This window comes from Falco biarmicus, chromosome 5, assembly GCF_023638135.1.
Source record: "Falco biarmicus isolate bFalBia1 chromosome 5, bFalBia1.pri, whole genome shotgun sequence".
Classification (NCBI taxonomy): Eukaryota; Metazoa; Chordata; class Aves; order Falconiformes; family Falconidae; genus Falco; species Falco biarmicus.
This window is the reverse complement of record NC_079292.1, coordinates 10,608,097-10,633,202: the sequence shown is the minus strand read 5'-3', so window position 1 is coordinate 10,633,202 and position 25,106 is coordinate 10,608,097. Positions and strand designations below refer to the sequence as shown.

Genomic DNA, 25,106 nt, shown 5'->3' with positions numbered 1-25,106 from the left:
TAAAAGGTTGGAATAAGATCACTTCATTTAGAAATCACTTTCAGAAATTCTTGAAGTTCATCTATAAAATGTATACCCTGTAAGCTTCAAGCCCCACAATATCCTACACTTCTCATGTTGTTCCTGTTCACTTTGATCTATGATATCAGAATACAAAAACTCTCTGCAGAATATTTTTATAGAAAAAGTTAAATGTTTTTATTGGACTCTGCATTGCTATTTTCACTGCTTTTAAAAAAACATCTTTGCTTTTCTCCCTAGATTGTTATCTTTTAAATTATTTTTCCACATTAACCATTTTAATTATTCCAAATGGCAAAGAGTCAAAGCCAATAAAACCAGTGGTATCCTGCTGAAAATTATAGTTTGTTCATTATATCAATTTTCAATTGAAATCTATTGCTCTCTGAATTGAATAGCATGTACTTTGACTCATTCTGAGTAAGAGTAACTGAAGGTGGTCACAGTGGATTGGTATCCATGTATGCTGTACTACTGCTTCTTGGATTAGCAACTTGGGTAGATATTCTTAGGTAAACGTGAAATACACATCTCAGGTTCACAAACACTTTTTAAGATAGAACTGAAAGACAGGGCTACAAAGACTGGAGGAGAGGAGGGCAAAAGAGCTGGCAAAAAAAAAGATAGACGAGTAAAAGCATCGTGTTGCCAGCACAAGCTGTATCCACGTTAAGCTCACTTTGCCTGCATAGGACGACGTAGTTCTGCAGATGAATATTACTTGTGTGGGCAAGGTCTTAATTAACAGGCTGAACTAAAAAATCTTGGTTTGAAAAGATGCTCAGAGAGGGGATGAAAATACAATTGCATATTCTTATCTTAAGTTACCACTCCTCTGCTTCTCCAAATGCAAAGTACTACAAAACAGTATAGTCTATCTCCATCAGGTGGGATTTCATACTGTCTTCTGCTCCTGCATGCTGAGTGCCACTGGTTTGCTCAATAAAGTGAACAAGATTTCTGTAACTGCAGACAAATCCCTTTATGTGGAAAAAGCTTCATGCAAATTTCTAGTAGTTAAATTGTTGAGGTATGAAGTATCCATTTTATCCTTCCACTTCAAATGCCCTGTCAAAGCCTGCTTCTGGTTTGAAGTCTGCAGGAAACCAGCAAACCAGTGTCTACTATTTATTCCATTGTAGATGGAATAATATAGACATTATTAATGCTGCTTCATTAAACATCTCTAAAAACATTTTGAAACGAGTTCTTCCATGTAGATGACTTGTGTGATTATTGTCACTTTTATTTTTCCTTTCTCTTTTATTGTAGAAAGTTTTAGCTCTCATGTTGTATCTTGCTTTCCTTTAGAAATAATTTCCCTGAAAGGAGTCTTTTGCGTTAAAATACAGTGTCTGAGAGTGTGGGGTCCTTTGCCTGGGCCATTTGGTTTTACTACAGTATTAATAACAGCATCACTTTTTTGATGAAATACAGTGTTATAATTATTACATTTGCAGAAGGGAGACTGACTCATGGTCTCATGATCATAGATGTTAATTTTCCACAAAATGTTAAGCTGTGAGAGGAATGACATGGGCAATATTCACAGAGGAGTTCGTTCCAGGACTAAATAACTGTTGTAACACATGCGTCTTATTTTTGTTTTCCAAGAACATTTTTTCAGGTGTAGTGGTGAGGAATATATTGATAAATTAAATAGTAGTCATAGCGCTCTGTCAGCCTGAATCTGAGAGAGCACTAGGTGTATGCTGTTTTTCTAATAGGAAGTCTCCTGTTCTCTATAAATAGACATGTTTCAGTTCTGATTGTTCTGTACTGAACTAACTGGCTAGATGTCTAATTACCCTAAAGAGAAAACACAAATAGTGGCAGGCGTTCAACCACTCCTGAAAAAAATTGTTCCTAGCAGTTAACTGTTCTACTTCCTGGGCACTGGCTCGCAAACACGTTAGGTCTGAAGCCCTTTCACCTTTTCAGCTCTTCAGTACATTCATATTGATCACTCTGCTGTGTCCTAAAGGCAAATGATTCACAGTGCAGCATATCCTTTGGAGTCAAGGATCAAATTCATCCCTGGCCAGGATGTGTAAGAATAAACAAAGGAAGGAAATTAACTGCTTCTGAGAAATGGAGTTCCCTCTGCTCCCTTTCAAATTGCACACAGCTAGGCATTGTGTTTTATATGTAACTATAATGATTTATTCGAAGGTATTTACTAGTCAAAGGCATAACATCTTGCTTATCTGATAATTACATAGCTGCTGAGGTCATTGAGTAGGTTCTTAACAATGTCAATCTTTTGCACTAAAATGAAGCATTTGTTTGTATGCTTCTTTAATGTTTCATTTATTTGCTATCTGTGCCATTTTTATCTACCTGCACTTTTCTGTTTGTTTCTTTTACAAAGGAGCATGTAGTGAATCTATGTTGCCTAAATTTCATATGCCTTAATTATTTTTATACCATAATACTGATTCTCGTAATGTGAAATTGAAGAATTCTTTACAGTAATGGATGTAGCATAACTGAAAATTAATCTCTTCAGCTTTGTCACATTGCTTAAAAACATAAAAAAGACAATAGTTAGTTTCATAGTCTTGGGCCCATTCTGCACAATCAGTTCGTTACTGTACTTAATGTAAATTGAGTGTTGAATCCCCTGTAGTGAAAACTTCAATCTGCTTGGCATTTGTGATTGGGATATGAAAAAAATTACATTTTTGGAAGTGAAATCAGCCAAAATAAGTATCTCTGTGGGCCATCAGTGGGACCAAATTTAGGGTGTAATCTAATAAAATTAGGAAGCTATCACAGATGGATAGAACAAAATGGAATAAAATGCATGTAACCTTTCCAGCCTTGGGAAAAAGAACTAACCAACCAGTCACTGAAATAGCTGTCCTGCAGAGAGCTTTGACCTAATGCCATATCCTGACTTGGATGCGGTACAGCTTCTCCTGCTGCCCTTTCTGTTTGGAAGTTCTTTATTTCTGATTGTCATTCTGTCACTGAAATGGTTTACCTTTTATTGAAGATATTTGTTGTGTCCTCAACAGACATAGTGATACTGTTAACCTTTTGAGAGATGCCGCTATCTCTAACTAGTCCCAGTTACGTAGGCTGTACATAGAAGAAAACAAATAATCACTTGAGGGAGCTGAGCAAGCTCATTTGAAGCTACATTGCCATTTCTATACCACGTTACATGCTGCGATATGGACAGACTCCAAGACCTGTTTGTATCTTCTAATCCATAATGGTGTTTAATTGGTGCAATTTAGTTTGTCTCTTCAGTCAGTCATCTCTGACTCTGGTGTTGCTTGTTACCTGATAATAGAAGCCCATGGTCCCACAGGTCAGCTTTGCCCTAGAAAGTAAGCATCAGAGCCAGCTCAGAAGCTAGCTAACTTGCTTAGTGCAACTTAATTCCCACCTTGTATACCAGTTCTAGATGTCTAATATTTAGGCAAGCTGATGTCTAATATTTAGGAAAGCACTACACCAAAATTCAGGCTAAAATTCCTGCTGTTTGCAATAGCATGACCAATATTACTTCCTGTAATATTTACTTCCCAATAATGAAAGACCTCAGAAGATCACACTGCATATAGTAGATATGCATTGTAAGCATTGAATTCAGAAGAAAGAACAAATTAAAGCAGCAGCATGTTTTTGAACTTTTTCATTTCTGAAAATGCTAAACAGGTCAAACATCAGGGGACTGGACATCAGTAGGCAAGTAAAACAAGAGGTGCCAACTGTGAAATACCTAATTAGTGTTCCAAAGCTTGAACTTAGTAGTACATATGTCTTTTTCCCTTCTGCCACCTGTATCTGTTCATGTACAGAACACTCCAACAGTTTGCTATTGCCCAGGATTTGGCCCTGAGTACTTTTTATTTGAATAGGAATTGCATGATATTTTCTTTCTTAATATGGTTTGGTTTGGGTTTGTTTTTTTTTTTCTTTCCTGATAGGTGGTATAAGCCCTTGGGATCTTTTGATCTGCTTATCTTCGAGAAAAAATGATGGTACTGACTGCATTCAAATAGAAGACTTGCATCATCTAGAGTTATTCCAGAAGGTATGAGATTACTGTGTTATGCTTTGTGGGAAGGACAGGGCTAGCTCAAATTTTCAGTACTTACTCATAAAGAAAAAGGTATCTAATGCTCATTTTATACTTCAGCAGTGTGGTATAGCACCAATTTAAAAGTTTTTTTCAGGTTTCCTATCTACTGAGAAATATTTGTCAGATACCAATATTTCATTCTTTATATCACAACCAATGATCAAAAGCAATTTCTCATTTGGACATAGTATGTTATTTTGGATGTGAGTGTTTTAGTGTAAATACTCAAAATTGTTACAACTGAGTGTCAAGTTTTCCTTTTCTTTAGCCTGAACTTTTGTGTTCTTGGCCACCCTCAACCAATATGTTAGGCAGCAAAAGCATCTACAGAAATCAAGGGAAATTTAAGCAATTTACCCCATTGGAGAAGTGAATTTAGAAATGTGGAGAAAAAAAATAGCAAATGCATGTAGTATTTCAGAATAATAGCATAGGCTGAAGATAAAGCTGGACTAATTTAGGCTTCATGATTTACATCACTGTTGAGTTTCATATAATATAATTGCTCCTTTGTAAACATAATTTAGGCACCTTTCCAAACAGTGACAGAGCTCCTACAATTGATAATGTGTGAGCTGGACCAGTGTCCTCCTCCAGGGCTGTCCTCGCTCTGGCACTGCAATCTGCTTGCTTGCAATCCAAACCATCAGTGGTGCCAATATTCCTTGGTATTTTCAGGATTAATTTTTTTTTTTTTTTTTTTTTTTTTCACTTCAGCGTGTCGCAGGCAGAATTTAGGTTACTTAGGCAAATGTCTAAATAAGCACCTGACCTGTTGGTAATAATATGTAAGCGACTTAAACTGAGGTCTTTGAAAAAATGTGACCAAACCAGGGATACAGTTTGGTTTGTATTTCAAGTAAAATGGCACAGATAATAATAGCAAAACCCAAAAGTATACACTCCAACTTGAGGGACTGGGAGAAATAGAGTTGCTTTTAAACAGTATTTAGTTCAGCTATGAAATTCATGAGGATACAAAAAAAAAAAAAAAAAAAAGATAGCATGTCCACAGAATTCAGAGCCAGAAGCATGTACACTGAGGTTCCCTGGGACAGGATGACTTACCTAAGTGTATCCAAACTGAAATTTTTATAGCAGTTCCAGTTTGCTAGAAATATACATGCTTTGGGTTCAGGTCACAGATCATAAAACACCCCAGGCTTCTGCAAACTCCATTTTGCTCATTCTACCCATATTATCATATCTGAGCCTTTAATACTGGGCAATATAATAACCCTTACAGCATTCTGCAATGTCCAGAAGTTTCACACATGAATAACTGAGACACAAGGTGATCAAAGGGATTGTCCAAGTTCTCTCAGGAAGTCTGCAGCACAGCAGGGTCTTAAACCAGATGGCCCGTATCTCCAGATAACTTTAAATATTGGCCTAACATTACTCACTGCTGGCATACCATGGTGCATGCCATGGTGCAACACGCTGCTTTGTTCCAGAGCCTGAATGTGGTTTAGCTGTGTTAGCTTGCCACTTTTCCTAAGCACAGCAATTCAAGAGGCATAAGCTATTTCCATGCAGGAAGAGAGAGTGATTGATAGCTGGCAGAGAACAGAGAAGCTGCAGAAACTGAAAAGGGGGCAGGGAAGGTATGGTTCAATCCCAGCCGGCAGCCAGGTACCACATAGCTGCTTGCTCACTCTTTCACCCCTGCAGTGGGATGGGGAGGAGCATTGGAAAAAGGTAAAAATCATGGGCTGAGGTAGAAACAATTTAATAATTGAAATATTATAACAACAACAAAAAACAACAATAATAGTAACAGTAACAGTAATATAATAGTAATAGTAACAGTAACAGTAATAGTAACAGTAACAGTAATAGTAATAAAAAGGAAAGAAAGGGAGAGAGGAATAAAACCCAAAGGAAAAAAGACCCCAAGTGATGCGTGATACAATTGCTCACCAACCACTAAGTGATGCTCAGCCAGTCCCTGAGCAGCGATCGGCAGGCATTGGCCAACTTCCCCCAGTTTATAAATTCAGCATGACATTCTAAGGTATGAAATATCCCTTTGGCTAGTTCAGGTAGGCTGTCCTGGCTCTGCTCCTTTCCAGTTTCTTGTCCACCTCCTCACTGGCAGAGCATAGGAAACTTGAAAAGTCCTTGATTTAGAGTAAGCATTACTTAGCAACAACTAAAACATCAGTGTTTTATCAACATTATTCTCATACTAAATCCAAAGTACAGGACTGTACCAGCTACTAAGAAAACTAACTATCCCAGCCAAAAAGAGGACAGAAAGGATGAAAACTCAGCAGCCAGGTGGAGAGCCATAAGTCTAAAATTGTGTTTTATGATGGCCACGGATGAATAGCCCACACCTTAACTCATTATCCCACGTTGCAGGGATGGCAAAGTTACAATTTCCTTTTGACATTGACAGCAATTCTGCACATGAGGTGCCTCTGATAAATTAAACACAAGCCCATTGAAGGCTCCAGAAAAAGAGCATTTTTCTGAAAGAAATCATTAAAGCTTCTTTTTTTTTATGTACAGGTAAACCTACTCCCAGAAGTCCAGCATTTCCTTTGCAGAAAAGAGGGATTATGCCAGATAAAAAAAGCCTTTTCAGGTAACCTATTTAATTTAAATATGCATATGTGATGATGGTGTTTTAATAGTTGTCACAGGAAGTCTCTGAAATGAGACTGTCAGGCTTACAGTTCCTTTTCAATTTTAGTCATGAATGCATAGGAGGAAAAAATGAAACAAGAATGATAAACCTTTTCAGACACCATTTAAATACAGGTTATAGTTATGCAGTATCTTTTCAGGTAAAGATATTGCACTATTTAGCTATTGCATACAGCAGAAATAATTTGGCTATAAGTGTCTTTTTTTGGACTGTTTTGTATCAGTATAGTGTATCAGTGTTTACACTTCAAAGCCCTGGGTTTGGTGTAATATGTTTGTTCAGCTTTACAAAAATGTTGTGGCATGGAGAAGGAGTAGGAGTCGGGGTTTGGTTCCCATCCAGACATAGTTTACTGATAAAAAGCCTTTGTGTATTAAGATCATCAAGCAGAAAACTTTAAAGGTTATGGGCAAGCTGCCAGAGAATTCTAATTTACTATGGGTGAAATTCACTTTGAATAGAAACTGGAAAAAACTGTTGTGCACCATATGAGGTCTATTTAAACTACATAGGGACACATCATGATCTCAGTTACACTTCTAAATATCCAGCACCAGTGCTATTTTGGATTGATGATCTATCTTCACATCATAAACTTTGCTTATAAGAAATTTTGTCTTTTTTTTTTTTTTTAATAATCCAGTAACAACCAACCTCACATTTATTCCATTAGTATTTGCTTTGTTTGCAAATATACAAGATTGATCAGTTTTAATTTCTCTTCTCTTCTCTTCTCTTCTCTTCTCTTCTCTTCTCTTCTCTTCTCTTCTCTTCTCTTCTCTTCTCTTCTCTTTTCTCTTCTCTTCTCTTTCTTTTTCTTTTTCTCTATCTCTTTTTCTGTTTCTCTTTTCACTTTTTATATAGATGCTATATTTTAGCACATAAGGAAAGGATTCCTTACATCTCATTTAACTGTTTAGAAGTAAGATATCTTCTGCAGCAGTATTCTAGTCTTCCCCTTAAATCAGGGGAGAGAGAGAGGCACCTACAGAACTACTTTATTGTAAACTGTTTAAAATAGGTGTGTTGAATTACCCTCTGCAGGTACTTACTACCCAATTACCTTTCACCACTGAATGGGGCATAGAAAAGTAGCTTAGATTAAATACCTGAATTTGGATGCCTGACTAAAGTTGAAGTTAGGTGGTTCCTAACCTAAGCATGCTATATTTTCCCCTTTGATTTTTTTACTGTTTCATTTAAAGATTGATCGATATTTAAAACTTATGTGAAGTGTTTCCTTAAAGAACTGTATGTTAAGGGTCAGTTTAAATTGGACATTTCCATTTTCCTGGTGCAGTACATTGTCAAAACTGATCATAAGGAACATGTAGCATAATCAACATCTATCCAGGTCCCATGAGAGTCCATTATCATGAAGTCATATTACTTCAGGTAGGTGATATATTCGGTTGTGGCTGAGTGTTAAGTATGTCTTCAGTGATGATGAGTGCCTTGGTTCCCTTGCACTGGAAAGTGAATTAGAAAATATTCTGATATAGTACCAGTTTCAGGAAAAAAATGAGTAGATTTCTAAAATTTCAAGGTGTTCAGGAATGGGTAGGTCCTTCTCATGTGGCAACAGATTGCCTTTAAAAAACGTTAGTTTGCCCTGATACTTGGAGAAAGGCCAGTTGCAGTGGTTTTACTATTTTGCTACCACAAAACCACAAACACAGGAGGCACTCACCACACACAGAACTCTCTCTTTAAAATATGCACATTTTCACTGGTGTCCATAAGCTGTGGTATAAGCCACTCTCTTTAAGGCGTCTGTTAAACCGTTCAGTGTTTTCTCCTGTATTGGGTTTGAACAGCAAGGTTTTGGTGATGGTGGGGCTACAGGGGTGGCTTCTATAAGAAGCTTCTAGAAGCTTGCCCTACGTCTGATGGAGCCAATGCCAACTGGCTCAAAGATAGAGTGATGGTGATAGCACCTCTGGAATAACATATCTAAAAATAATAATAAAAAAACCCAAAACCCAAAACCTGCACAACTGCATTCAGAGAGAAGAGTGAGAACATGTAAGAGGAAGAACTCTGCAGACACCAATGTCAGTGAAGGAGAAGGGGGAGGAGGTGCTCCAGGCACCAGAGAAGAGGTTCCCCTGCAGCCCATGGAAGTTAATGGTGGAGCAGATATCCACCTGCAGCCTGTGGAGGACCTCATGCTGGAGCAGGTGGATGCCCAAAGGAGGCTGTGACCCTGTGGGAAGCCCACGCTGGATCTGCCTGTTCGTGAAGGACTGCACGCTGTGGAAGGGACCCGTGCTGGAGCAGTTCATGAAGAACTGCAGCCTGTGGGAAGGGCCCACATTGGAGAAGTTCATGGAGGACTGTCTCCCATGGGAGGGACCCCACGCTGGAGCAGGGAAAGAATCTGAGGAGTCCTCCCCTCCCTACAGAGGAGGGAGCAGCAGAGACAATGTGTGAGGAACTGTCCACAGCCCTTGTTCCCTGTCCCCCGGCATCACTCAGGGGATGGAGGTAGAGAAACTGGGAGTGAAGCTGAGCCTGGGAAGAAGGGAGGGATGCAGGGAAGGTGTTTTAAGTTTTAGTTTTTACTTCCTACTCTGATTTGATTGGTAATTAATTGAGTTAATTTTCCCCAAGTCGAGTCTGTTTTGCCCATGAACAGTAACTGGTGAGTGATCTCTCCCTGCCCTTATCTGAGCCCAGGAGCCTTTCCCAGTATCTTCTGTCCCCTGTGCAGCTGCGGAGGGAGTGACAGAGTGATTTTGGTGGGCACCTGCATCCAGCCAGGGTCAGCCCACCATATCTCCTCCTTAGGGAAGGGCTGTTTGTGAATATCTTATTCCATTCTTATATTACTAGTGCTTTCCTGGCAAAGAGAAAAGCTGTTCTGACTGATGCCAAAATCCTATTGAAATCAAGGTAGTATTTGTGCTTGGCAGCAGGGGTCTGTGTCCTACCCACCCAGTTGTGGAGGCTAATTCTAGCAGTCTGCTGAAGGACTGTCAGATAGAAAAAGGCCCAGCCCTCACCTTTCAGCTATCCGTTAAAAAGTTTTTTAACCTAAATTAGCTGTGGTGTTTTAAAGTAAAAAGAATAATCCATTTCTTAATTGTAGATGTCCCCACATCATCATGTGGCCTAGTGCCTGAGCTAGCTGTTTCATTGCAAGGGTCCCATGGAGAGTCCAGGATGCCCAGTAGGATGGGCAGATTTGGCACAGTGATCTTTTTGGTCTAGCAGCTGGAGGCTCAGAGGTATATCCTATGGCGTCCTAGATGGCAATAGAAGTCTGTGTGTGGATACCTGAATTTTACACTTGGTATCTAAGTTCCCAAAATGAACAGAAGTACAGTTTAGAGTGAGCAAGCCCAAAGGAGCATTTGCTTTCAGCATAATTTCGGGTTAGCTGAATCACTCCAGACTGACTGTGTAGACTACACTGACATCCAGGAATAGGAACTTAGATTGTGGCACACAGAGAGTCATCTTTTTGTAGACCAGACCTCAGAGTGTCTTAACCCAGAAATTAATCACATTCAGTATCACTGGATAAGCGACATCTAATTTACTGTAAGTGAAATCCACCCATAGAAGGTGAAATTAGATCAGAAGGGTAAATCATTTGATGTCAGATTAAGCAGACAAAAATGCATAAGTTGAAGCAAACTTCTAGAGCCAAGATTTCAGATACTCTCCTCCCCTTCTATTCATCTGATAAAGCCAGCTCTTTCCACATCTTTCTTCTGCTTGCATCCTTTGACAGACCTTTCTTTCCAACAGCAAAGTTGCCAATTATTAGGGTTTGTTTGATCCTCAATTTTAAAATTATTCATGGAAAGAATGGTTTTCATCAGTATTTCCTCCACAAAAGAGTTTGTTTCCTTTCAAATCAGTCACATACTTTCACTCTTGTGTGTTTCAGTCAACAGGGCTTCTCTGCAATTCCTGTTGAAGAGGATCAGTTGGTTTGTTATTACTGTGTTTTTCATTTAGTCAGCCCCCCAAGGAGCCAAGCAATTTCCTGTAAAAGTGAAAACACAAAGTTGCTGCTCTAAGAATTGTGTGATCTAATTAAAGACAAACTAAGTCGTAGAAGGAAATATTAGGCAGCAAGGCTGAGAGGATGGGATTACTGAATTTACTGTATGACAGTGTTAATATTGATAAGCAGTGGGTACAAGGCTAAAGGTTATTTTTTAAAAAAATGTTGTTCTGTATGTTGTCGTGCAACTCTTAAGCTGCTGGGTTTTGTGTTTAAGAGAGCACGCCCCTTCTCACAGCCCTGTTGTATCAATATAGGAGAGAAAATTAGTTGTAGAAAATATTGGGTTGGTGCTTGTTTCTTTGCTTTTTCTTTTTAATGGAAAGTCAGTCTGAAGATTCAGATTCATTGTATCTGTATGGGGGAGGAAACTGTACATACCAGTGATGACTGCTTTTTGGGAGACAGGAGAGAAGCTGCAAAAAGAAAAAAAAGTTAGGAAAATTTGATTGGAATGAGTTGAGAGGAGCAAGAAGGCAAAAAATGAATTATATGTGTGGATAAATTGGATTGAGTAAGAGAAGGAGTTAGGTGCTGGAGGATGGACACATGTGGCAGCAGGTTTCTGATAAAATCCACAAAGAATTGTAGTGGATCTTAACATTCAGTGTGGAAGACACCAGTAAGTGCTTGCTGCTCGGTCTGAGAAGATTGGTTTCACTCCTGCTTTTGCAGGGCATTTAGCCCAGTTTTTAATCAAATGCCTGATATCTGCTTACTGTGCGAGACTTAGGCCAAGAGAAGATACCGATATGGCTATTGAATAACTAAGGAAAGCTCCTGGCATTTATTGCTCAGGTCAGCAAAAGCTGCAGCTGTTGCAGTGATCTGTAAATGAAATATTCCTGCAAACAACCCAAACCTAGAAACTCTCTGAGGTTGGAGAATGACTGGCAAAGAGATTTCAGGTGTTCATACTTGGTATCCCACCACCTCAGGTGGGCTGAGAACTGGTCTTGGCTGCCTTTTGGAACTACTCTCAGCTGACAGATCGAGAGGACTAAGGTCCACAATATGAGCCAAATTGCCCAGTCTCACTTTATGGCACAGGGAAGGCATCCTGCAAATACTCTTTTTGTCAGGTTTTGTCTGGGAAAGTAGTGGAAATGCTTATAGCATTGCCTCCATGATTTTCCTGTTCCCTAAGCAATTCAGACTTGTCTCTCTTTCCACATAAGCATTTGTCTTGCTTACCACTTCCACAGCCCAGCCTGTGCCATGCATAGCTGTTTTCTCTACTCATCCAGATCACTGATTCTTTCTAAAGTAATACTTTTGCTGCACATCTTCCTTCTGCATTTTTTATTAGTGTGCAGAGTGTATGCAGTATGAGTGCAGAGACCTTATAAGTGTCTACCAACCTGGTGTGCTCACGTGCTCACCTGCAGGGCTGGCCCACAGCATTGATCACACAAAATGTCTTGAGATCGGCATGACCCTGATGAAATCAGGTGGGAGGGAGAGCCGGGGTAGTCCAGCTGCGTGACTGTGCTCTCACTATGTGATATGTTCACTGTCTGGTGCTAACCCCATGTCAGCTTTCCTCTCCTCCTGCCTAGCAAAGCTGCTTTGCCTGTCCCTAGCATCCCTGGAGTCAGTGGGAAGGGTGATGAGATGAGGGGAGGAAGCAAGGCCCAATGGGGCCATCTATGTAAGAAAGAAATTACAGATTAAATTACTTTTCTGTTGATATAATTCAACATCTCTGTAACAGGAACATGCTTCTTTATAGGGGGATGCAATTCTTTTGCTAGCTGACCCTTACAAATGTCTGCATACCAGTTGTGATCAGTTTTGTGCCTGTTACCTTTCTGCTACTCAACAATGGCCAATAAAATCAGCATCTTAGTCTTTTGAGTGAACTGCGTGGGGCAGGATTTTCTTTGTTTGACAACACGGTCAGATTTCAGCTAGGACAAAACCATACTTCTGTAATAAAAACAAATAGGAGTAGACTGAAAAGGAGTAAAGCAGCTAATGGAATTTAATTACTTGGCCTACACTATTCTGTATTCTATGCTGCTACTAGTACAGAATTGTAGCTGTGGCTCTAATCATGTAGCAGTGAGACAGCATATTCACTGAGTTACTTTTTCCAGAGTTTTATAGCTTATCTGTAAATTTAAGTTCTAGTATGAAGGGTATGCATAGAAGAAGCACCCCCTCTGGAAAATATTGAAAAAACCCTCTCTGTCTTAACTGTAAGGATGCTTTAGGAACAAAGAAGCACACACTGCATTTAATAAATACTGTTCTTCGTGCACCTGCCAAAACAGAGAAGCAAAAATCACAGTAAATGGTTAACCTAAAGTGAAGCTGTATTTGCTGATGCTTTTAAAGGGGAAAATAAAAAGCATACATTTCAAAATGATGCGCTACTATCATTTTGTCTTTTTAACTGAGACTTCATAGGTGTTTTTTTAGCGTGATTTTCAGTGCATTCCAACCCACAGTTCAAATTCCTTTCCCTCTAGATCTCCTTTACCATAAACTTGTTTTTTAATACTCAGGATATTTTAGGTAGTTTACATTTCCAGAAATTATTTGTAGTTTGACATTTCTTTATTCTAAACATTCAGGGTGGGTTGCTTTTAATTAACTGTATTACAGAGGGAGAGATCACTATTTTTTGAATATGAAAACCTTTTAAGGACAGCTAGATCAGTGGTCAGCAGTGGGTGGGATATTAAACCTGCAGTAATGTGCACGTTGCAAATGAAGCTTTTAACACATCATAACCATCACAGGAGTGTTAAGTACCAAGCAAGAAATCATATTCCTGTGGAATCAATGGAAATTTTGCGAGGACTTCACTGGGGACCAGGATTGCCCCTAGTGTTCCTAGCTGCCTTCAAATACTCAGCATCTGCTTTGAGTTTCACAGCCACCCTTTTCTGAATGCATAGGTTATAAAACAGACTGTTATAGGTTGTCTCTCTTTCTTCAGCAACCTCAAGGCATGATGTGTAAGCCATAGGAGAGTACTAATCTTTGTTTCAGTCTTTTCATCTGATAGGTCAAATGGATAACAGGAGGCAATTAAATGGAATGGGTCTGCTTTCTGTGACAAGCCTCAAGGCATGTAGTGGCAGTAGTTCAGCTGAAATCATCCATCCTCCAAAATCAACACTGAAAAATGACAAGAATGCACTTTTAATGCTCATTACTTTCATGGTCATGCAGCTTAGAGCGGGTTGCTAGACATGACTGAGCAAAAGGTAGTTGATAGTAGTAGGTTTTATTTTTATCAAAATCCCCTGGTCCTGGAGGTGCTCGGAAGTCCACCTAAGACTCCATGAAAACTTTTTAAGCATCTCCTCATGTAAAGCAATCTTTGCAGCTGTTTAACACACCTTTCCAACCTACAAAGGCTGGAAAATTGCCCAGCTGTAAATAATAGAAGAGGACCAGGTTGTAGCAATGCAGCTTGCCTGGTCTGTATCAGAAATAAGCTCTTTGTGCTCCAGCAGCCCACACCAGTAAGGCAGATGCATGATCCCAGCACAGGATGCAATATGAAATTCTTCTAACTCACTGAAATGCCCTGTCAGAGAGCAGACCTGCAAGACTGACAGAAGGGACCTGTTACCAGTCCTTCCTGAATATTGCGCTGCAGAAACTGCTAAGGAATGATGTGAGGTGACTATTCTTCTTTTTTCCTGTGTGAGAGGGTTCAGGCTTCTGCTAGAGACAGACTACCACTATGAAAATTGAGGAAAAAGTTCAGAAGACTTCTATGCAGATGGAAAGACTCCCATATACTTTCAGGATGAATGCACTTGTATGTTCTAAAGTGATGTTTTTCCTGCTAAAAAGAAAAGCAGTTGGATGAAGACTCTGCAAGTACAAACATGCTGAGCTTATGGTGTCCATTATGAAAGACGTGAACAATTTCCTAGGCTTAGAACAAAGCACAACACGTTAGCTGTGTTTCATCTCATCTCTAGCTTTGTGCTTCATTAAACAACCAGGAGCTCCCAAGGTGACTCAAATGCTTTTGACATGTTTCTAACAGATTTGACAGTTGATGGGCACTTTAGAAACAACATGACCTTTTCCTCTCAGACAGTAGTCTTAGTTGTTCCTTGCTCCATGTTTGAGGTGTATAAAATATAGCCTATTTGATCTTGAACAGAGTAAAAAAAACATTAACAAACAAAACCATATCATAACCCTCCTTGTAACATCAAAAGGTACTATAAAAGGAAGGATAAAGAAGAGGACACGTTCTCATTCATCTTCTGTTTCCTTTTCTTTCAGTTGTTACTCAGTTTAATCAGAAGGGTCTTCTGCTGAATTCTTTTGCGGATCACCAGATGTTCATGTTAACCTGAGTGTTCCATTTACCACCCGTCCATGCAGCCGCTGCTGTGTCAACACTGACCTGGCTCTGCTCCAGGAAGTCTTAATTTATCCAAATGCACTTCTAGCTATTGGTAAAACTTTTGCTCAGCCACATGTTATAACTCTTAAATCAGCTATTCTTTATTGTGTATGTGTTGAATCTCATGTTACACTTCAGAACTCTAAGCCAAAGACAAGTAAATAACTTGGGAGCCAGAGATGGGGAGAGAGGGAGCAAGAAGTCATAGCTGTGTAAAATACTTGAAAGGCCTCATTAGACATCAGTGTAGCTGCTGCATTAAATATCAGTTGTCGCTGTCAACTGATCTGTTTGACTCTGGTACTTTGAGAGATTGCAGTTGACAGAATAGCTGCCACCAGCTCATGTGACAAAGAGGTGCTTAATTTTTTTGATCTAGAGGTGTTGACTTGCTTTGGTGGATCTTATACCTCCCTTTCACATGTGTCCCCCAGCTGTTCCTGTGTCTCAGATCTCTGTTTTACCCATTGCTGTGGTTAAAGGGCTAATGTGTGAATTCTGCTGAGAATTTGTAGTGGCTTCCTTACCCATCAAAATGGAATCATGGACAACAGCCTCAGCGAAGACAAAGTGGTGCTGTTTGTTAGTGTTTTCAATAGTACCCTTTCAGAAATGTCAGCATAAGAAACCTTCTTCAAGTCAAAATTTCAAGGAAGTGAAACATTATTTTTTTTTAAGTGAAAGCAGATATTCGGCCTCAGGTCCTTTGCTTTACACTGGATCACCACAAATGGCAGCATCAAAAGGTACTTGTGGCAAAGGTCCTCAGGAAAAGCAGCATTTTATAGCATTTAAATTACTGCCTTTAACCACTTTAAAAGGGAAAATGTTCTTTTTTAGTTTACTTTTTTTTCCCTCTTTTGATCTTTAGAGTGTGCTACAAAATTTACTGATAATAAGATGTGTATTTTTGAAAGACAGGGAGTAATCTGGACATGACACAAGGATACTGGGACAATTTCTAACTTGGTTTTCCAAGTTGCCTGACACCTATCAACTGCTAAGCCTGCCTCACCTCTTCTGTTATAAAATATTGATGTTATTTACGTACTTCAAAAGGACTGTTTAATTAACAACAGCTTGTAGAGTGATTTCAAGATGGAAAACCATGGCAATTACTGCAAACAGTAAAGACACTGCAGGCTGATTTTCATTGATGATAATGTTGATTAACAAATTTACAGCTCTAATAAACATTGTTACTGCTTCTGAGTGCAAGAGCAGGTGAAGAGTTGCTATGAGAACTGACACAGCCGAGTGTTCTGCAGTTCAGCACTCTTTATTATTATGATAATTGCATTCGTTGATTACTAGGAGCAGATTTACCCAACTGAGGGACTGTCACTCCCTATTAACTCTGCCTGATGGTGTACATGCTGTGTGTCATCTCAAAGGAGCAAGCACTTTGTGGCAGTCTCACTCCCCCTTCTCCTTCTTCTAGCCACCTTGCAATGGGCTCTTTCCCAGGTGGATGCTAACACAAAACCAACGGAGGTATGTAAAGCACTGTACAAGCAGGATGCTCTGTAGCATGAGGAAGAGTTCACAGGCCTTGTACTTTTTTTAGTTCTCAATGCTAATCACCGAGACCCTGATTTTGTTTAACCTCTTCTTTAAGAAATGGTAGATTTCAATTTATTTTATGTTGAAACATTTTGTAATAACTTAGGGCAAGACTAAGGATTTTCCACCTGGTAGTTTGAGAATTTCAGGACACTTTTCTTTTTCATCTGTCTCTACACATTTTTCTTTTTGTTGTTGTTGTTGTTGTATCCAGCACCTGTAAATGGTCCACTGCATAGTGACAAATGAATTAATATCAAAGTAATCATTTCCCTAAAACAGCTAAAATTCTTGCGTAGCAGGGGTAAATATAGGTGCAAACCTCATCTCATTCTTTCCTAACTCTGTCTAGTGAGTTAATACCACATTGGTTACTTGTTGCCTTAACAATACAATTAAAACTATATTTTAAAAAAGAAAAGAAACTCTACTTTCTCTTGAGTAGTGAGATGAACAGCCTTTCTCTCCTTCCCTGTTCTTATTTTCAGTGAAATAATCTACTTTTTTTTAAATAAGAAAAGTATGTTTTGTGCATTTCCCTTTTCTCAATATTATGGTCATTTTAACTAAAACAATTGCTGAAAAATGTGCACCTTTGGCATAATTTGGCTTTCAGATGATCAGCTAAGAAGAACTGTCATTCTCATCCTTTGTATGGTTCTGTTAGTGTTGTCACGTAGCTATGGTCTAATGTAACAGGTGTATGTGTATGTTATAGGGAGCTTGGTCTGGAAGCACAGTTCTGCCTCCTTTCAGCCAAGTGCTGTAGCCATCTAGGTAGGGCAACCTGACTCTCTCTCGTCTGACCCCCTAGGCACCCTCAGCAAGGGGGTAGCTTGGATTGCTGTCATGGGTTTCACTGGGGTTTGTATAACTCTGATCCCACTCACGGTGGACAGATCAGTACCTTGCTGTTTGAAGATCTTAGCTATGAGATTTGAACGGCAGAGTCTGATGATACTGGGCTGCTCCTGATGGATGTGCTACGGTACCAAGGTAACAGTGGTAAAAGGCTTGGCTCCGTAACTCCATAGACAGTTTCAGCTGCAGGGGACTGTGTCTTGGTTTTTTTACCAATGTCTGTGCATTGCGGAGGGCCTTTTTGTGTTTTAATAATTCTGGTTTTGCCTGAACACCAAAGCTGTATGATCAAACTTTACACTGAGAATTATTTGCAGCTGCAAGTAGCTTAATTTTCTTGCATAGTCAGTGAAAGCACTTTCAGAGAACAGTTCAGAACCAGTGTTTCTCTTAGTGTTCCAAGGACTGGTCTCTCTCTCTCCATTGCATAAAGACAAAGCCTAAGAATACTATTCTGCTAATATGAGCATTTCAGTTAGGTAACTAAAATGATGCATAGGAGTAGTTGCTATAGGACCATTGCAAATTGCCGTTGCGAAATGCCACTGTCACTTTAAAGGTTGGAAATTGCCATAGTAAAATGCTTTTGTGTGTTTACAAGGCAGATATGGAAAAAATAGCACGTGATTTAGCAGATCTGCTCCCTGTACATATGCAGAAGCAAGCCTGCTAAATAAATGACTTAATGGGAGTTTACTGGCTTATTCCTGTTGTCACTGCACAGCTGAGTAGGCAGACAGTAGCCCATTTTGTCTCTGTACCATCAACAGTCACTTACAAAGCCCAAATCAGTTATAATAAATAACACAACACAAAGATGCCAATGAAAGTATAATCTGAACATGAGGTGCTGTATTAATAAGTACCTCTTTTTTATTGGTAAAGCCTTTAATCCTGCTAAATGGTGCAGGTAAGGCAGAAGACCAGATTCATTTTAGATCCCAGTTGAGCTTGGAAGGCTGAACTGAGCTGACCTGATGAACAGCTGATAAACATAGACAATTACAACGTCATTTTAACAGGATCTAGAAGAAAATGAATAGTTCTTTTCCTTGAATGGTTGTTCGCAGCTTATCACCAAAAACTTCAGGTTTGTTTTTCATTTCATGTACCAAAGTTGAGAGTGCATGCCTTAAAAGAGAAGTTACACAAATAAATTCATAATATTAGCACGGTGCAGTATGTCATTAAAAAGACAAGTGATAAGGTCTGGGAATAATGCGAACCGCTTGACTTTTCCCTGACTGTTACTTAAGAACCTGAAATGCGAAGTGTGTTAATGAAAACCACCCTACATGAAATAATGACCTCATATAAGGGCTCTGTGCCTTTTTATCAGCACAGTAAAAGCAGAAAATACATATCACCCGTTGACTGAACTCACATCACAATATGTTGGTTACTATTAATAGCCACATGCCTCAGTAATCTTGAGGACTCTGGTACATCAGTCTGGTCCCACTGCGTTCAGCGGCAGAACTAGGTCTCCCATAGATTTCAGTAACTACAAAATGCAGCCTTAAATGGTGAACTTGGAAAAAAGGATACGTGGCTATTTACTGAGCTGTCTGTGTGATTACAGTGGCAAAGCCCCTTGGTCCTTAGTCAAATACATTTCTTATCCCCATTAATTGTAATTAGGGCTACATAAGAAACAAAGTTTTGGCATTCTATATCTAGAAATAAAGGATTTCTATTTGGAGGAAGGGGGAATGGGATGCTTTTGTATGTACCACTCATGCAGTCACCTATAAAGTGGGAGTTGCAGCTAAGCCTCTGAGTTTGCAGCTGGAAGGGGGTGCTTTGTGGGTGTAAAGCACTCTGCTAGCTGATCCAAAAAGAATTATAGTCTCGGCATTTGTTACTTTACATTGTTGGCTGATGCTGGTATCTCCTTTCTACCTATTGTGTTTTATATATTTTATTCTGAACAGCAGGAGTCAACCACTGCTTTCAGTGCTCTGCTGACTTTCTTTCTCATTCTCTTGGTACTTTTTCAGACTTGCAGCTCCCAGTTGTCACCCCAGAGTGCTCTGACCAGCCTGGGCTGCCAAGGGCCAACACCGCAAGCAACATATCCCAGGGCAGTGAAAGCACCGATGAGACGCATGCTGCCCACCTGCCCTACTGGTGGAAGCAGAGCAGGAGCGCACAGCTGTAAGCTAATGATACCCCCTCCTCAGACACTGCAAGTGCTTTATTGTGCAGTTCATTGGGAGGCAGGGAGGCAGAAGGCAGCAACAGAGGGGACCACAGAAGATGGATCGCATCTCTTATACTTCCTTAGTGTTTGCTTCTGTACTACCAATAATTTGCATGTTTTGCATGTGAACAGCTAAGTCTTTATGTTGAGGCTGTTGAAATACCTAGATAGGTAAATACAGACCCAGAGACACCCCCGAATGTTTAAGTGTCCTGGTGGCTGAGCTATTTCCCTCCCATCCCTGCCTCGCCCCTACCACTGACACGCGTACATAGTCCTTTGCACAGAGACCCTCCCTGAAGTGAAGAACCAAGAAGTACTTGAGAACTGGCTGTCCAAATGGTATTTCCTCTGTTATGTTATCTCACAAATTTTACGCTCTGAGGTCCTACCATTTTGCAGAGGGGAGAAAAAGGTCCCTTTAAGGTAGGTATTATTAGACTCCCTTAACAGATAGCAAAATTGAGGGCTGGAAAGGCCACATATTGCCAAAGATTACACAGAAATGGGAGGAAAGCTCTGTGTCTTTCACCAGTAATCAGTCTTAGAGACCCATAATTGGTACAGTCATCTTATTGCATTTGCTATGAGGTAGATTGATACTCAGAGATTTTAACAGGCAGAATAATAACCGTATTTGTGAATAAGCCCAAGTATAGCTCAGATTTCCCCAAGCAATGAGCTTTTAAATAACAGATTTTTCCCTTGGGTTTGTTTTTTTCTGTCCTGTTTCTATGGCTCATTCTTTCTGTGTGGACTATGGGAGTTGAAAGCCAGTATTTAGAGAGTGATGTCACTTCCTAGACAAAGTTAGCTTGCATAATTCTTTTATGTTTAGCTGATTTATTATAAGTTATTCCTAGGTATCATAGTCTTTCATGATATTTGGAATTATAGTTTATGGCTTTCATTAGGGAAAGCATGCGGTACCACATGTTTTGTCCCTTTACATTGAAGAAAGTGCTAACAACAGTGTAACCTTTCCATAGAGGTTTTTTTTTTGTTGTTTTTCTGAATTCACTACAAATCAGTGTTAAATCTGGGTACCTTGACTATGCACTTCTATTATTTAAGATGCTTGGATTTCTTTGAAGTTTTTACCTTCACTCTGAATGTCCTGGGTTTGCAGCAATTACAATATGCCCACAATGCATTTACCCATATGTATTTTCAAAGGTAATTCCCTCCTAACATAGTTACTTTCTATGTATGGAAATTAAGATTTTAAAATACTGAAAGCAATAAAAAGACTTGGTGTAGAGCTTGGTTCCAGCTTGCTTGGTTTCATCTGTGGTGTTGCTTAACTCAGGGGAAAAAAGGCTAATTTCCTATTTCTTCTAATTTCACTATTTCACTATTTTCTTCTAGCTCATTTCCTTAGCTTGTAAAATCACTTCATTAATGCTATGTATTTTTATTACTTTCCAGGAATCAAGTATCAGCTTCACCAGACCACAAGGACATCCTTAAAGCTCAAGACATTTCTGTCATCATCAAAGCCTATGTGCTTGTGACATCCTTAACACCTCTGCGGGCATTCATTCATTCAACCACCACTGTCTGGCATCCACCCAAGAAGAAGCACTTTTCCATAAAGGTAAAATATTTAATTTCCTAATTTTTCCATCTTTCAGGTGAAGTACAGAGGCAGAAAAACAGCTAATATCTTTCTTCTTTTTTGCTTCTCCTTTATTTGCAGTCCACAACTGGCAGTGAATATTCTCCTAAAGTACTGCTTTCATTTCTCGGAACAAGTGGGGTTTGCTTTATGAAGCTGGGAAGAGCTGCCCTGTGCAGTGTGGCCTGGGGTTTGCTTTCCTCAGAGCCCATTTTCATTGGTGACATTTGACAATAGTTCCAACAAAGTTTTCTCTAAAGCACAGCAGTGGGGGTGCTGTCATGCAGTAACATCTTTTGCCCGGATACTGACAATGTTGTAAAAAGGGAAAGTAAATATTTAAAATACTTTTGATTTCTTTTTTAGGTGCAGTAAAACAGAATGGAAGAGGGTCAGGGCACTTCTAAATAAGGGGAAGGAAGTATACCATGGAGAGGTTGGGCCTCCCATGGTCTTGGTTTTATGAAGAAGGATGTTTCACATGTGCCTTAATTGGATTAACTCTGAACATCTCCAAGTGCCTGCAGAGATCCCTCTCTACCTCTAGGTCACTCAGCAGTCCTGTGTATTTCCAAACTTGTCTTCCCATTCCTTTGTTCTTTCAGCAAGAAACTGTTCTTTCAGCAAGAAACTGTTCTTTCAGCAAGAAACTGTTCTTGCAATACTGCAGCTCTTTGTGAAGGAACTACAATTCTGCAGCTGCTCCTTTCCTTTTGAAGGAATAAGGTCAAAAAGTAGCGTTATTTCTTGAGGTCACATAGATCAGCTCCTGCAGCAGCCATCTGAGGATGGGTGCACTTTGCCCACGTTGACCTCTTGGGGTAGGAGCACATCGTGGCTTTGGATCAGTCTGAATGCTGTGGTGTCACTGTCAGGGCTCTTGATGATGCCAGCCATTTGGTATGTTCTACAGTTTTAGCACTCTTTAAGTGCCTAGTCTAAGCTCATTATCTAATTCTAGTTACTGGAGAAACAGACACCTCTAAAGAACAAATCATCCCACCCAATTTAGACACTGATTTTGGAATGAGACAAGTTTCCTGTTAAAAGTGTCTGCTTCCTTCCATGGGCTATAACATTCTTAGAGAACATGTCGAATTCTAGATTGCCAAAATCAGGTGAGATGAACCTACTTCTCTTTCTTTCCCACCTTGGAAGCTATGGAAGCCCATGGAGATACATTATTTTGCCATCTTTTTTCCTCTGTTTACATTTAGGAAGACTAATGGTCACTCACTTTCAAACCCTGGAGTTCAGTTTTGTTTTATGTTTATTAAAATAGCAGAATGTCCAGCCTCATGACTATCACAGCTGAAGTAGGGACTACTTTAAAGGCTAGTAGTTATTAGTAACTGTGATATGGCTCTGTAAAATAATTCCCACTGAAGGAGGTCTGCTGAATGGGGTGCCAGTCACCATTTACAGAGCACTTTGGCAGCTGAGGAAGCAATAAGAATGATGGATAGAAGCAAAAGTACATTACAGTAGTTCCAATCTGCTTACTGCTGCTGTGGTGTTATATCTTCCACACCTTCAGGCAGATTTATCAAAATGGCAAGAAATAAACGAAAAATAGGCACCACAGAAAGCACATTTGTAGTGATGTATAGATTGAAATGCAAATCAACAAAATGATGGAAAGTGGGGTATATAAGACTGTCTCAGCATAAACAATGTGCCCTATAAAGAACCCAGGAGGAGTCAGGGAGTCTCCAGGAGAAGTGAGACACTGGGAATTCATGGACTGGCCAGAAAGCACTACTGGGAATATCATAGAGAGGCTTCTGTGCTTGGTGCAGAGGCATCAGGTAGGAGATTATCAGTCAGAAAACAACACTTAGGAGAAGGTTTGAATTCATCCACTGATATCCTTCAGGATGAGATTACCTCAAGTTTCTCATAAACTTCATGGAGCCATAACTTGTTGCCAGTGGGATGTACAATGCCAGCAGACTGATCGCCTCCCAAATTAGTCAGTGGAGCTACCGCGTTTGCAACAAGCCAAGCAACCTGGTCCGGAAAGCTGCTAAGCTTAGGACAACTCTATTGTGTAGGAAGGAAAATGGCTTGTTATGTTATGGAGATCTAACATGTTAATACTCGATAAAGACAGAAAAGATCTCTAAGACCTGTTCTTCCGCTGATTGACAGAATACCCATCACTGTTACCGGGACTGAACATGCCTATAGAGGAGACTTTGACCTGGAAAAATTTGCTAGTGTTTGATGTGTTATTTCCCCAAAAGCAGCTGCCAGATTTTTTTTTAATTTTTTTTTTTTTTAATGTAGAGATGAGAATAATTTTAATCTGCTGCATTGCTATCATAGATGTGCTGCTTTCAGTAATGTTGCACAATAATTTAGAGACCTCCACAGTGTATACAGGTCTCCGGTCAGCCAGTTTTCTCATACCAGTATAATTAAAGTATTATCAATGAGAAATGAATCCACAATTGTGGTTAACCTGGTTGCAACATTACTATGACAATTTTAAGTTTAAAATTTGATCTCCTATGTACAACAGCACTTTATGGTTGCTGGAAGTAACCAGAATATGCTATATATGAAAGAGAGAGTTTTAAAAAGACTGGAGATGAGGTACCAGAGGATTTCAAATGATCAAGAGAAACTGTCTGAAGAAAAATCAGGAGTTTAATGAATTAAATAATACTGTATTCCCCACTGCTCCTTTGTGAGTAAACTATTGTAAATGGTTTTTACAACTCAGATTTACTTATCCTGATCATAGTGGCAAGGCTTCAGCACAACTCCTTGAATAAGCGTTGGTGAAATGGCGGTTCGGGAAGAGTTCAAGTGTGTTTTTCTCACCAGCTGCCAGGTTTTCTTTGGATTATACATGTTTTAGTATCTCAGTTCAGAAAGCAAAAGAAGGTAAATCCTGAGCTGACATGAGATCTTGTGTGTAGTCACGAGGTGGCAAAAATGTGTCTCTAGATTTGGGCACTGGTTGGGAAGATGCAGGAGGTGCAGGGGAGAGAATGGCTTTTGGCTACACAAATGTTTTTATATGAGACATGCGTAATTACCTTATTTCCTTGAGGAAATTTGGAAACCCCTTATTTAGACCATCTGTGCACTGGAAAATTAATAATAAAATAGAAGCTTTCTGTTTTGCATATGGTACCAATTAAGGGATGGGTCTCTGTCGATACATGCAATAATTCTCTTTGTGTTAATCGACATTACGCATGTGTATGGAGCAGGAGGCTGACCCCTGAACAATTTTCTGTTTTATAGAAGCTGGTATATGAAACAGTAATTTATGATTAATTATCTCAAGGTTTAACATACTGTGAAGTGCTTCCTTCGCCCTGCCATTAACCTTTCCCAGCCTGGTCGCAGTTCTTAATGAAGGGATGCACTTTTGTAGCCCATAGTGGTGCCATCCTGTGGCACCTGGGAAGGCTCTTTGCTGTCAGCAGCTTCCCATGGCCCCTGCTCTGGCTCACCATCCCTTTGTTCATCCAAAATAGATAATCAGGTGCTTCCTGGATTTAAATTCCTTGACTGGTGTTCTTGTGTAACTCTTGATACACTCAGATGAAACTATGCTCTTAAGTGATTTTCCAGTTGCGCAGTGAAGTAAACATAATTTATTAAAGCAATTTGCTGTTAAGCTTGCTGTGGTGTAAGTTGCTGAAATTCTTTCTCTGTGCATTAAGCAT

At 39.6% G+C, this 25,106-nt stretch overlaps 1 protein-coding gene across 2 annotated transcripts in view; it reads left to right on the top strand.

The window, feature by feature from the left end:
• The window catches only part of CPED1 (cadherin like and PC-esterase domain containing 1), a 155,057-nt gene that overhangs the window by 32,505 nt on the left and 97,446 nt on the right, over positions 1-25,106 (top strand). For both annotated transcript variants that reach the window (XM_056341197.1, XM_056341198.1), the window contains exons 4-7: positions 3,963-4,069; positions 6,635-6,710; positions 19,600-19,756; positions 21,231-21,399. In XM_056341197.1, coding sequence (XP_056197172.1) covers positions 3,963-4,069; positions 6,635-6,710; positions 19,600-19,756; positions 21,231-21,399 — 509 coding nt within the window. The remainder of the gene's footprint in view (positions 1-3,962; positions 4,070-6,634; positions 6,711-19,599; positions 19,757-21,230; positions 21,400-25,106) is intronic.